The 12,154-nt window shown below is 39.0% G+C and overlaps 1 protein-coding gene across 2 annotated transcripts; it reads left to right on the top strand.

Annotated features, from left to right (window-relative positions):
- AGXT2 (alanine--glyoxylate aminotransferase 2) lies at positions 1-12,075 on the top strand. Of its 2 annotated transcripts, none has more exons than XM_040542191.1 (14): positions 1-131; positions 1,173-1,258; positions 1,635-1,819; positions 2,200-2,323; positions 3,428-3,522; positions 4,634-4,727; positions 5,761-5,854; positions 6,911-7,011; positions 8,116-8,208; positions 9,034-9,166; positions 9,790-9,878; positions 10,873-11,022; positions 11,338-11,436; positions 11,732-12,075. In XM_040542191.1, exons 1-14 carry the CDS (start codon positions 89-91, stop codon positions 11,840-11,842), a joined length of 1,497 nt encoding a protein of 498 aa, XP_040398125.1. In that variant the 5' UTR covers positions 1-88; the 3' UTR covers positions 11,843-12,075. The 2 variants fall into 2 exon arrangements, with proteins under 2 accessions (XP_040398125.1, XP_040398126.1); XM_040542192.1 differs by lacking the exon at positions 1-131 and adding an exon at positions 632-750.
- Positions 12,076-12,154: the final 79 nt, after the last annotated feature.

Raw genomic sequence — 12,154 nt, 5'->3', positions numbered from 1 at the left:
GCCCTCGGGGGCCGGGGCGGGGCGAGGGCAGCGGTCCCGGGGCCCGGGGCCCCTCAGGCCGGGCGGTGCCCGGCACACGGCCGGCGGCATGGCGGCGCTGCGGTGGGGGGGCGGTCGCCGGCTCGGCAGCGGTAAGGGCAGCGCCGGGAGCCGAGCGGCCCCCCGAGGGACAGGGACAGGGACAGGGACCGGGTGGTGGCGTTACCCGGAGCAGCGATGGGCTGAGGCGGCTCTTACCCTGTCCTTGGGGTCGCCTGGCCGGGGGCTGCCCGCAGAAACGCGTTTTTGCAGCGGAGCCCTGAGGGCCTTGGGCAGATGGGGCCGGCCGGGACGCCGAGGGGCTGGGGGCAGCGATTCCCCTCGATACGCCGGGATTTCTCCTCGCAGCGCCGTGTTTGCGGGTGGGAGATGTAGATCCCCTTGGAAAAGATCTACAGGCAGAGCTGGGTCCTAGACCTAGGGCTTTAATTCACGTTTGTTGAGTCTGGACACTCGTGGGTCTTTAATTCATTCAAGGTAGTGGCAGTCTATCTGGTCAGTATTGGGAAACTTTATATTTCATTTGTTTGATGGATTTTCAGAAACGTGTGAAACCTCAAGCGTTGAAAAATAAAGGGTGTAGCTCTCAGCTGATGGCGTTAGGGATGCAGAAGAAGGATAACGATTTTTGATGTCGGCTTAATTATACTTCAAGTTAAGCTAAAGATAGGATGGCACAGTGACTTCAGGATTTTGAAGAGAGAGCAGAAGGTGGGGACGAGAGCTGTGGGGGCCCTGAACACCCCTGGACAGCCCCAAGCTCCCCAGGACCTCCACCCATGCCCATGTCCCTGCCTCAGCCATGCCACGGGGGTGGGCAGCCTCGCCACCAGTCCTGTCCCCGGCCCCATCTTCTGCATGGACCTTGGACCTGTGTCATTGCCTTGTCTCCAGCCTTGTCTCTGGTCTTGTGTCAGAAAATGATTTTTCTAAGATTTTCTCTGTCAAAATAAAGCAACATATGTTTTGCCTTTCTGCAAACAGAGTTCTGAAGTATTTTGTTTTCCCCAAAGGAAAGCTCTCAAAGTATTTTCCTTGTCTGTAGCTTTTATTTTCTGTGAACAAGCTTGTTGCGAAATGCTTTCAGATGTGCACTTTGATACATGTTTGATAGTTCTGTTTCTATTTTGTAGTTGCCTTTAGGCAGCAGAAGTGGAAAAGCACTGTCTCTGTACAAGCAAAAATGCCTCCTTGCAACTTTGTACCTGAAAAATACCAAGTAAGTCATATATCCTACACTTGAATTTAAGTAGGACTCCACTACCTGATGTAAGTGATAGGCTCATCTGCTGTGAATAGTCTGTCTATTGAATAGGACTTTTGCTATTTGCTTGTTTGTTAAAACCACAATATAACCTATAGATGCATCTGCATGACATTTCTATAATTAAGGCTAAATTGTTGATTTGGAAGACTTCCAGGAAAAAATAAATAAATAAATGCAGAACAGCAGTCTTGTTTCAAAAGGTTGTTTTCCAGAGCACTCTGTGTGCCAGACTTTGTTAAAATCTTTGTCCTGTGAACAACTAGAGCTGTTCCTTTAGTCTGGATCTTTAGAAAGCATAAACAGATACTGACTTTTTTATTCCCCCCAGTCTTATCCATACGAACGTATGTTGAAGATTCGTGAGCAAAACGTTTCTCCTTCACTGCGAACATTTTACAAGAAGCCTTTGTTGCTGCATCAAGGATACATGCAGTGGTTGTTTGATTATGAAGGACGAAGATACCTTGATCTCTTTGCTGGAATCGTTACCGTCAGTGTTGGTCACTGTCACCCGTAAGTGTGTTACTATTTGATTTACACGACAAAATACAAGAAGAGATGCTGTCGATGGCTTTGTTCTTTCTTAATCTGTGGCAAAATCAACCAAAAAAAAAAAAAAAAAGAAAAAAAAAACAAAAAAACAGAAAAAAAAAAGAAAAAAAAGAGAGAGAGAAGAAAAGAAAAAAACAATGTAATTCACTGGATTTTCATGCATTACATATTAAGGTCAATTCCCACTATGTTTTGAAGAATTCATTCATTTTATCTATTCGATCATCTACTGGGCAAATGGAGCAGTGCCTGGATTTTCAGCATTAGTTACAGATGCAGGGGGGTTGTGTTTATACACGTGTTGAATGAAGTCCCTGTGTCTCTTCTTGTTCTACCTGCAGGAAGGTAACTATGGCTACCCAGAAACAGCTTGCTCGCCTTTGGCATACCACTAATATTTACATGCACCCATCAATCCAGGAATATGCTGAGAAGCTAACTTCACTTATTCCAGATCCACTTAAGGTACTTCACTTCTGACAGGAGCAGGGATGGGGAAAGTGTGTGTCTGTTTATTAAATGAAAATATTTATTACATACATAAATGAGCCACAATATCTGCAGTGAGAAAAACCTCTCCAGAGACTGTCAGATAAAGAGAGCGTGATGATCCTCAAGGCCTTTTCTTTAGATTTGGATATAGACAAGCATAATAACACAAGCTCCTCTTCTGTTTGGCTCTCTCTCTCCAGTCAATGCTGTTAAGGGGTGTTGACTGGAGAAAAATGACTGAAGGAGCTGAGATGTTTTTAACTATTGTTATATGTAGTCAGCCTTAACTTTCCTGATCTTACAAAAATTAAGAGTGAAAAGTATTTGACAGTATTTTATGTAGTGAGCTTTACTGACATTTAAGTAAGCAAACCATATAAATGTCAAAACGTCATGTTCCGTATGCACAGAAATAGTAAGAAAAGTACTGTGTTTCTTCAGGTAAAAGAAACTGGTCATAAAAAGAGACTTGCTTACCAGAAATATATGAAGCTGTTGCAGTCTTAAAAAAATAGAAGGAATTTCAAGAATAGATGTAAATGTAAGGCATCTGCATAGCTTAAGCAGGGGAGTGAGTGTCTCAGTCACTTCTGAAAATCAAATTTAAAACCAGTCACAGTAGGATTTGAGCTATTTTCAAATCTTAGATCTTATATTCAGAATATCCCCCTTAATTCTCAGTGGAACCTAATAAACAACCTTTTGTTTTCTACTGTTGTTTCTCTGTGTTGCGCTCCTTGTAACTAACACACAAGGGTATTTTGCAGCTGGTATTACTGGTCTGAAGGTTATTGAGTTAGTCATGCTCAGTTTGACCCAAACACCCCTATTTTTCTTTGAATCATTGTTCCATCTCAGATGTGGGACGAAAACCTGAAGAGTCCAAGTCTTAAAAATTTTGTATACTATTTGGTGTCATTGTGATCTTTGTTCCCATCTGTACCCTATGGGCACCACTAAATTTACTACAGTGAGGTCACTTAGCGGCAGTGAAAAGTGATTCCTCATACTGTTATAAAGTGACATATAAATAGGTGGTGGTTGTGCACTGTACTGATCCTAAGTGTTCTTCCACAGGTGGTTTATCTAACCAACAGTGGGTCAGAAGCCAATGACTTGGCGATGTTCATGGCAAGGCTATATACTCGTAACTTCGACATCATCTCTTTCAGGTAATGGTGGTATGGTCTATATCAAACTTACTGTGTGTGTGATCAGTCTCTATATGCCTAAAACAAGAAGTAACTCCATATCTGTTGAGGACACCCTGTTGGACAAAGAAGATTAAAATAGGAATTCAAAATTTGATGCAGCGTATTAGGACTTTTCTGCAGAGAAGACACTATCTGTAATTTCTGCTTTTCTTACTTAGTAAAAGGATCTAGTCTTTGTGTTCAGGCTGTGCTTCGGTGGACCTTCGTTCAGGGTCAGAGCAGGCGTCAGCAACTACTGCTCTCTTCCTTTGTTCCACCCCTGCAGTGCTCCTCTTTGTGGGGGCACCTCCGGAACAGCGGTGCAGTGAACCACAGCAGGGAACTGGTCTGGCTGAAAATTATCTGGAAGAAAGGTTTTTTGGTTTTGTTTGTTTTGCTGCCTTATTTTTCTGCCTGATCCCTGAACCACAGTTTACTGCACAGCTACACCAACAGCTCTTCTGGCTTAACTACAGAGGTGGTGCAGGGGTGAGGGCTCTGTGAGAACCAATGTAAGCAATTCTTCTCTTTACTGTGCATCCAAGGCAGCCACAGATATTAGAATAAAAGGTCTTGTTATAAGGAGCTGTATTTTTCTGCCATTCTGTTCAACGGAACATTGGGCATCCACCTAGCTTGTATATTCTGCTTAATGAACTTCTGGTTTGATTATAAAACTAGCAACAAACCACCATGCAGTTTAATGATTGGCAGCATCTGTTTGAGAGAGCAGCAGTTCCCATGATTCAAAGAACAGAGATGTTTGTTCTGTGGGGCTCAGGTGCTGCAGCAGAACTCTGTGAGGCGCTTGCATAAAACCTGTCTGAATTGCTGTCGATTCCAGTCCTCATTCTCTTCTCCTTGTGAACAATTATAGCATATGAAATCACAGGAAATCAATGCAGATGGGCAGTCACGGACCTTCCAAGACCAAAGCAAAAGAAATGGCAGTAGGAATCTTGTTTTGAGTGTAGCAGCACACACTTTTCCCAATAATTTATATCTCAGAGGCATGCCTTCTCAGAACTAATACTGCCACAGTCTCTTTTTGGAAATGAGTGATGTTCTTGTGCTTTGTCTGTTTGCACAGAGGAGCATACCATGGAGGCAGCCCTTACACACTGGGATTGACATCTATTGGTCCTTATAAGCATGGCGTTGCCAATGGCTTTGGCTGTTCAACAGTGAGATTTTAATTTATTATTTTTTTTTTAACAATCTGATGAATTAGCACTTTATTTGAACATTTTGATGGTTAGCAAATTTTTATCTTCAAAGTGCTTTATAGTTACTAACCAAACTGCAGTGTAGCTATTCCTGCAACAAGAGCCAGATACTCCATTGCTTATGCTAATTTAGATTTGGGACAACCAATAACATGAATAACTGTGATTTTCAGTGCTTTACTCTTGCTTGGTGCTTGCATAGAAATCTGAGGAGGGTGCAAAAAAGTAATACTTGGACTCTTTTTCTCAAGTTTGCTTTGTCAAATCTGTGTAAAGCTGCTTTCTGCTGATCTGAAATATTTTCTACCCTGGAATGAAAAAGAACCTGTCCTTTACATCAACAAGAGAGGAGACATATCTGTGACAGAGCTCCACTGGGGATAAGTGACAATAGGTTACATCTGTGCCCTTGGGAAGATGGGAATGGCTTTCTGTTTGCTAGAAGCTGGCTTTGGCTCTTCTGGTCTGTACTGGTGGTAGCTCAGTCACAGCACTGGCTCCAGGTAGGCTCCTTTACAGCAAACTCCCAACCTGGTTCACTAGATGAAGACATTACATGTCTTCAGGTAACTCATTAGCAGTCAGGGTTAGAAGTTCCTAGTTTTCAGTCTGTTTTTACTCTGTTGTGAAATCTACCTGCCTCCCTATATTTTGCAGATTTCATCATACTTTGGATTATTGAAGCACTACTGGCAACTCTGAAAATGTTGCCATTAATCTTAGATAACCATAACTGCTGACTAACTTAAAAACTTATAGATCAAAAGAAAGGAAATCATCAGTTGAGTCACTACTACAGGGATATCTTTGTGGGAGAAGCCTGGTATTATTCCACAAGTGTTCTTTGGAAAAGTCAGTGGAACTAGTTATGCTCTTTGTCCCTAACAGCCTCTTTTTTTTTTTTTTTTCAGTTAGTCATCCCTGGGTATGATTAACGCATCTCTTAGAACGATGTTACCAAATCTGTAGCTATTTTTCTTATGCTTGACAGACAATGTTGCCAGATGTTTTTCGTGGTCCGTGGGGAGGCAGCAATTGTAGAGATTCTCCAGTACAAACTGTTCGAAAATGCAGCTGTTCTGAAGGTTGGTCAATGACAAAAGTTATTTGTTTTTTAGATTAGAGAGTAACAGGGGCTGTAGAAGTCAAAGTATATGCTCAGGTTATTTCTACCTCCTTAAGAAAGGTAAGCATTCCTCAGTAGACCTCTAGTTTGGGTTTCTGCAAAATATTGCAGAAATCATGGGTATCTGCTTCTCACAGGAAAAAAAAAAAAAAAAGGGCAAGCAACATCTCATATTCTCTTTTTTTTTTTTCAATTTTTTCCTTTCCTTTTTTTTTTTTTTTTTTTTTTTTTTTTTTTCTGAAAATCCTAGCCTTCATTTCAAGCATTTGTCAATATCAGCTCTGATATTCAGAAAGCTGTGGTTCTCAAACCTTAGTGCACCTGGAAGTACTATTTGTTGGTTGGTATTTTCTGCTGTTTTGGAATAATATAAATAGTAAGAACAACGTGAAGCCAGTGATAAGAAGTCGTCTTTATGAGGCAGAATATCCATTCACATACAGTGTGAAAGCTCCTCTGCTCCTCTCCAATTAACAAAAATTATGGTATTTTTTCCCACTGTTTCAAGAGGCACTCTGTTGTTTTAATTCACATGCATAAAAAAATATTTCCTTCTTATCTTTGCCCTCCCCAGTGAATGGGAGGATTAGCTATACTAATTTCTCTGTTCTTTATTAGTATAGACTTACATGCAGCTGTATTCTCCAGAAGCCTTGTATCTGCACTAACATAATGTTCCTTACATCTTATTCTGATGTTAATTGAACCCTGAAAAAGTATCTGCTTATTCCTTCTGTTGATGTAGGTGTTTCACACTCCCTAAGATACAGCTTATAATTTGTAACATCTCATTGTCTGGCAGCTTTACCTTGCTGTTTTAGAACTGGCAGTCTTTAGAGTATAAATGGTTGAAGAGAAAATAAGGGACTCTCGTGATATTTAGCCATTTTTATCTATTTGAGAGGTGATATTTACCATATAGTCAGATAATACTTGTAGATGTACACTTTCGTTTTTTAAAGTTGCTATTGTCATTTTAATTAAATTGTATTTAAAGTATTTTCCTTGTAAACAGGTGTATGTCATGCAAATGAGCAGTACATTGAACAGTTCAAAGATACTCTGAACACTTGTGTGCCAAAGACAATAGCTGGATTTATCAGTGAACCAATTCAGGTAGGTAGTTTCGCATTTCTCAGTTGTGTTATCACAAATAGTATGAAATATTCAAATCTGGTGTTCTTTAGCTACACCCTAAATATGGATGTCTATTGATTTTTATGACTTAAACACCTTAAACATTTGGAAGAATGAATGCACGCTCTTAAAAGTTCAGCTTTTGTCACTGATTTTGGCAGAGCTAGAATGTTACTCATGAAGTTAAACAAAGAATCATGATTAAGTGTATGTGCTTTTTCTGTATTTAAATAGCTCGGATGGCACACGCTATTGTTTTGTATCTCAGTACCTTCTTCCAAATTTTATAGTGCTTTTCTATTTACTATTTCTGTAAACTTTAGTACAATTTCCCTTCCACCTCTTCTCAGCCATGTTCTCCACTATGTTTTTAGGAGCTCTCCAGCTGGCCACAGTTCATTCTCTTGGTGCTTCACTCCAGTTACAGAACTGCTGTATATGTGGTTGTTAAAGGAATGTATATGTGGTTGTTAGGAGGAATGGAGAATATATCTTGAAAGCAGGAAAGGCAAGAAAAAAATGTGAGAACTGTGACCAGAGAAAACTGCAGCTGCTCTGTTTTTGCTTTTTCCTAAGCCTTCACATGTTTTAGTCTAAGAAGCCATTGCAGTCAAGGTATAGCGTGGAATTTCTGGCAACGTGCACAGAAATAGAGGAAACGGTATTCTAAACAAATTTACTAAAGAAGGGATATGAATTCTCCATTTACATTTATCATGAAACACAGTTTATGGATTTCTCGGTGTGCAGGTTTTCAAGGTACTTGTTTTGGCAGTTTGTCTTTAATCCGCTCTATCTTACAGTGGTCCAATTTACAGTATGGCCTCACAGACATTTGTACGAACAGAGCTAATGGAACACCAAACTGCCCTGTGGGATGGGAACGTGTGACCTGAGAAGAAACTATCTGAAGCAGTTTCACTGCTGAAGACTGAAATTTGAGACAACTGTTTTGCTATTACCTGAGAATTGCTGGTATTTTTTCTTACTGTAGGATGGTCACCCAGTAAAACCACTCTTTCATTTCCTGTTCCTGAAGGCATCTTCTTTTTATTTTATTTATTTATTTATTTGTCTTGGCAGGGTGTTAATGGAGCTGTTCAATATCCAAAAGGTTTCTTAAAGGAAGCGTACCGGCTAGTACGGGAAAGAGGAGGTGTTTGTATTTCAGATGAAGTGAGTTTTTTCACAAAAAACTCTAGAGTTTGGGGTACCTCTGAAAGTCTTTTTGAAAGAATCCCCATGAAGGCAAACTGAAAGCCTGGAAATAAAATAAGCTGTGAAATACATAGGATTTCACTTAAGGTTAACATGGTGCCTCTTTCCAAGCTTAGGTGCCTCATAGTTTTTACTGCCTTTATTCTGCAGCATGGTATTCTAATTTTAGACATAGGTAAGGCTTGTAGCAGACTTGAGTCCTTCAGTTTTGGAAGAAGTCTGGAGTAAATTTACAAAAATATGCAACTAATAAATGCCAGCTGTGATGTGGTATTGTCACAATAATACTTACGGTTACAAGTGTTGTTTGCATACATTGGCAACTCTAGAACAGGGTTCTTTTCCTGTCCCTCTGCAAATACATTTCATAAATAAAATTTGCTTACCTAAGGCCATTTTGACATATTAGTGAACTCTTCAAAGTGACTGTGATACATATGTCAAGCATTGTAGTAGTAGAAATCGGCAATCATGGGACTGCAATTTTGAAATGTGATAAGCAGTTGCGTTTCCTCTCCATTTTGAAATGGAAGCTGCAGCATATTTGTGCATTTCACCATGCCTAAGACATGGTGTGATGTTAGCTGTTTAATATGCAAAACACAATTATAACAAATAGTATTTTGCGCAAAGTCACCTGAGTAAGGGTCTTTCTACAATAGCTGATTCAAGGTATGGTTGCGGTGTAATGCAAATCATCAAGAATAGAAAGAAAAGAGAAAGAAACCGTATTGTGAAATGTGAGAAAATGATGGGGATTTCTCTGGATTTTTCCATTGAAAGGTACAGACAGGATTTGGACGAACAGGCAGCCATTTCTGGGGATTTCAAACGCATGATGTAGTCCCTGACATTGTTACTTTGGCAAAAGGAATTGGTAATGGCTTTCCCATGGCAGCTGTTGTTACAACAAAAGGTATAAGTGTTCTGTCCTGCTAAGAATTCAAGTAGAGCAAATACAAAATGTACTATACAATAGTTACTTACTGGAGAGACATGTATTCAAACAGCTGAGCTTTATTAATGATCTTGGTTTCAAGCTGTCTTTTGAGGTAAATGAATTGGTTTCTCGTTACTGACTGGTTTTACCTAGAGCTGTGCTTATAGCAGTGCAAAGCTTTATTTAGATGGGGTTAATTGCATAACTGAAGCAGAGATAACCTTGTCACCAAGCCTGGTAAGAAATCCTGAAAATCTTCTCTGAATTCTCCATTTTAATAATCAATGCACTAAGAGAAGACAATATGTTAGCTGACTACTTGATTTGTATGAATGACTCACTGAGTCCAGTTAAGAAAATTTGTAGACGTTCGCCCAAGGAGACAACTGACTAGATTATTTTAAAGTGTGACCATTTTAAAGTCTATCTTTAGCATCTGTTAAACTCTGTAGTTTTAGCAATGTATTAAAATCTATCACTTTGGAGAATCAGGGTAGAAACACAGCAATATTTTAAGTTAACACACATAAGTACTGTTACCAACTGTGAAACAACTGTAAGACTAACTAATGTTTTCTGGTTTTGTTTTTCTCTTCTAGAGATTGCAAATTCTTTGGCTCAAAACCTTCACTTTAATACATTTGGAGGAAACCCTTTAGCCTGCGTAGTTGGAGCTGCAGTTCTTGATGTAGGGAGAATGTTATGAATTAATATATTCCAAGCTTTTTCTGGATAAAAACTGCTCGCATTTGTTCTTATTATAAAGTTAAACGTGGACAATTTTGTAACTATATAAACATATACAAGCATTATTTGTACATAGGCAGGGTGCTTTATGTGTAGGAAAAATATAAGTTCCTGATTAGTTCCACTGCAAATTTTTCATCCCTTTAGCAGGAATAGGAGTCATTTGTAGTTTTCATCTTGGAAATAACATGGAACCTTTATCTGAAACAAGTCTGAAGAGGTTGTCAGTTAGGAAAAAAATAAAATGGAGTTGAAAGAAAAGGAGTTAAAGAAAAAAGAAGAAAAAAGGAAAAGTATCATTTTAACTTTTGTAATTCTTTGTTTTCTTTTGTGAATTTTTATTAAAGCAAACTTTCAGTTTGTAAATTAAGTTGTGCATGTCAGTGCTGATAGCTGGTTGCATGTCAGAACTTTGATAAATAGAGCAAACTATGAAAAAAATGTATATATTGCATTTAAAAAGCATTGATGAGTGTTAGTGAATCTAATTAAAGCACTCAAACTGTTTCCTAAAAGGCTGCCTAGTACCCATAGGTATGCCTTGTCAAGTTATATTCTTCTTATGGTGCTGGAGAAAGATTTAAAATATTTTGTGTAAGATTTTGAAAATAAACCTGATGGTCAGATTTTTCATCTATGACTGTATGTGACCATAAATTACTAAATTATGATTATGGCATAACAAGTAAAATGTGCAAAAGGAGAGAACAACATCAAAATATTCTGTTCAGTTTTAATCTGATGCTATTAGTGGATTGGAAGAGATGAAATACCATATTAGTAAAGGTTTTTATATACCATAGTAGTGAAGGAACATAGTATGCAAATCTGTGAGAGTTAGTGAGATGGTGATATGTCATTGATCTAACTGGGTATTAAACAGATGTGTTAGAAGCTTGTCCTGCAACATTGTCATTGTGCATCATTTTCACCAGGCTATTGAAGAAGATCATCTACAAAAAAACAGCGAGGACGTGGGAACATATATGCTACTGGAGCTTGCTAAACTACGGGATAAATTTGAGATTGTTGGAGATGTCCGTGGCAAGGGACTTATGATTGGGATAGAAATGGTGACAGATAAGGTTGATGATTTACTTTATTCCTTAATTCCTTTCAATGCCATTGAACGTTTTACTTAAAAAACAGTTGGTGGAGTGAGAAAGCATTGCTCTGGCTAAAAATGAGCCAGAACATTCCAGCATTTCAAATATATCACAAGCTTTGTGTAAACAGTGACTTGTGCACTTTAATTGCATAAAGCCATCTTAGAAAGCAGACTAAATTATGCAACTGTTTTTAGACAGAGATGGGAGTGGGACATATTGGAATAACTGGAATATACATCTTTTTCTTAGAATTAATTTAGAATATCTAAGTTTAATGTTCACTTTTCATAGGACAGTCGCCACCCTCTTCCAGCTGAAGAAATCTGTGACATCTGGGAAGACTGTAAAGATATGGGTGTTCTGATTGGAAGAGGAGGACTCTACAATCAGGTATTGAACTTCTGGTTAAATTAACTTTATTGATTTTGCTTGATTTACAAACCAAGCAGGAGCTATTTGTTTCTCTTCTGAAACTATGGCTAGAACTAGTTAGAAACCAGTGCTCAACTAGTTCAGGGCACACTTCAGAGAAGCCTTGGTCCCAGCTCTGCAGTTCTGCTATTATTTTTCCATATTTATGGTTAGATTGTTTGGCAAAGGGTGATCACTGATCTAGAAGGGCTGTTAGAACCTATGTTCTTTCCACACAAGTGTAAGGATGTCTTTTTTTTTTTTTCCTTCTCAGACATTTAGAATTAAACCTCCTATGTGCATCACTAAAAAGGATGCTGACTTCGCTGTTGAAGTAATTCATACTGCATTAGAGAGACACATGGAAAGAGCAGCTGCAAAGTAGACTGGAACTGTTTATTATGTACATGAGATGCAGTTGAATGAACCCGTGATACCTGCCATCCAAGCTCTGCGCTAATCTACACTGGACAAGAAGAATCATAGTCTGAAGATAAAATGTGTCAGCGTCATAAGACTACTCTCACAGAGCCAGACTTCAGAGAATGTTCTCTAATCTATTTTGTAAAAATACTGTTCAGTCCTACAGTTGTCTTTAACAGTGCAACAGGTGACACTAGGACACAGTGGTTTAATTCTGCTGCTCTTTGTTCCTTACTCTTTTCTTCTGCTGCTGCTTCTATCTCACTTGTTTCCT

The sequence above is a fragment of the Cygnus olor genome, chromosome Z, assembly GCF_009769625.2.
Source record: "Cygnus olor isolate bCygOlo1 chromosome Z, bCygOlo1.pri.v2, whole genome shotgun sequence".
NCBI lineage: Eukaryota > Metazoa > Chordata > Aves > Anseriformes > Anatidae > Cygnus > Cygnus olor.
This window is presented reverse-complemented; position numbering and strand designations above follow the sequence as displayed.

Bases quoted from the DNA above. Each gene is read 5' to 3' on its own strand.
- AGXT2 (XM_040542191.1), top strand. From the start codon at position 89: ATGGCGGCGCTGCGGTGGGGGGGCGGTCGCCGGCTCGGCAGCG. The intron at 7,012-8,115 runs GTAGGTAGTTTC...TTGTCTTGGCAG, and splicing joins TTATCAGTGAACCAATTCAG to GGTGTTAATGGAGCTGTTCA. The intron at 11,023-11,337 runs GTTGATGATTTA...CACTTTTCATAG, and splicing joins TAGAAATGGTGACAGATAAG to GACAGTCGCCACCCTCTTCC.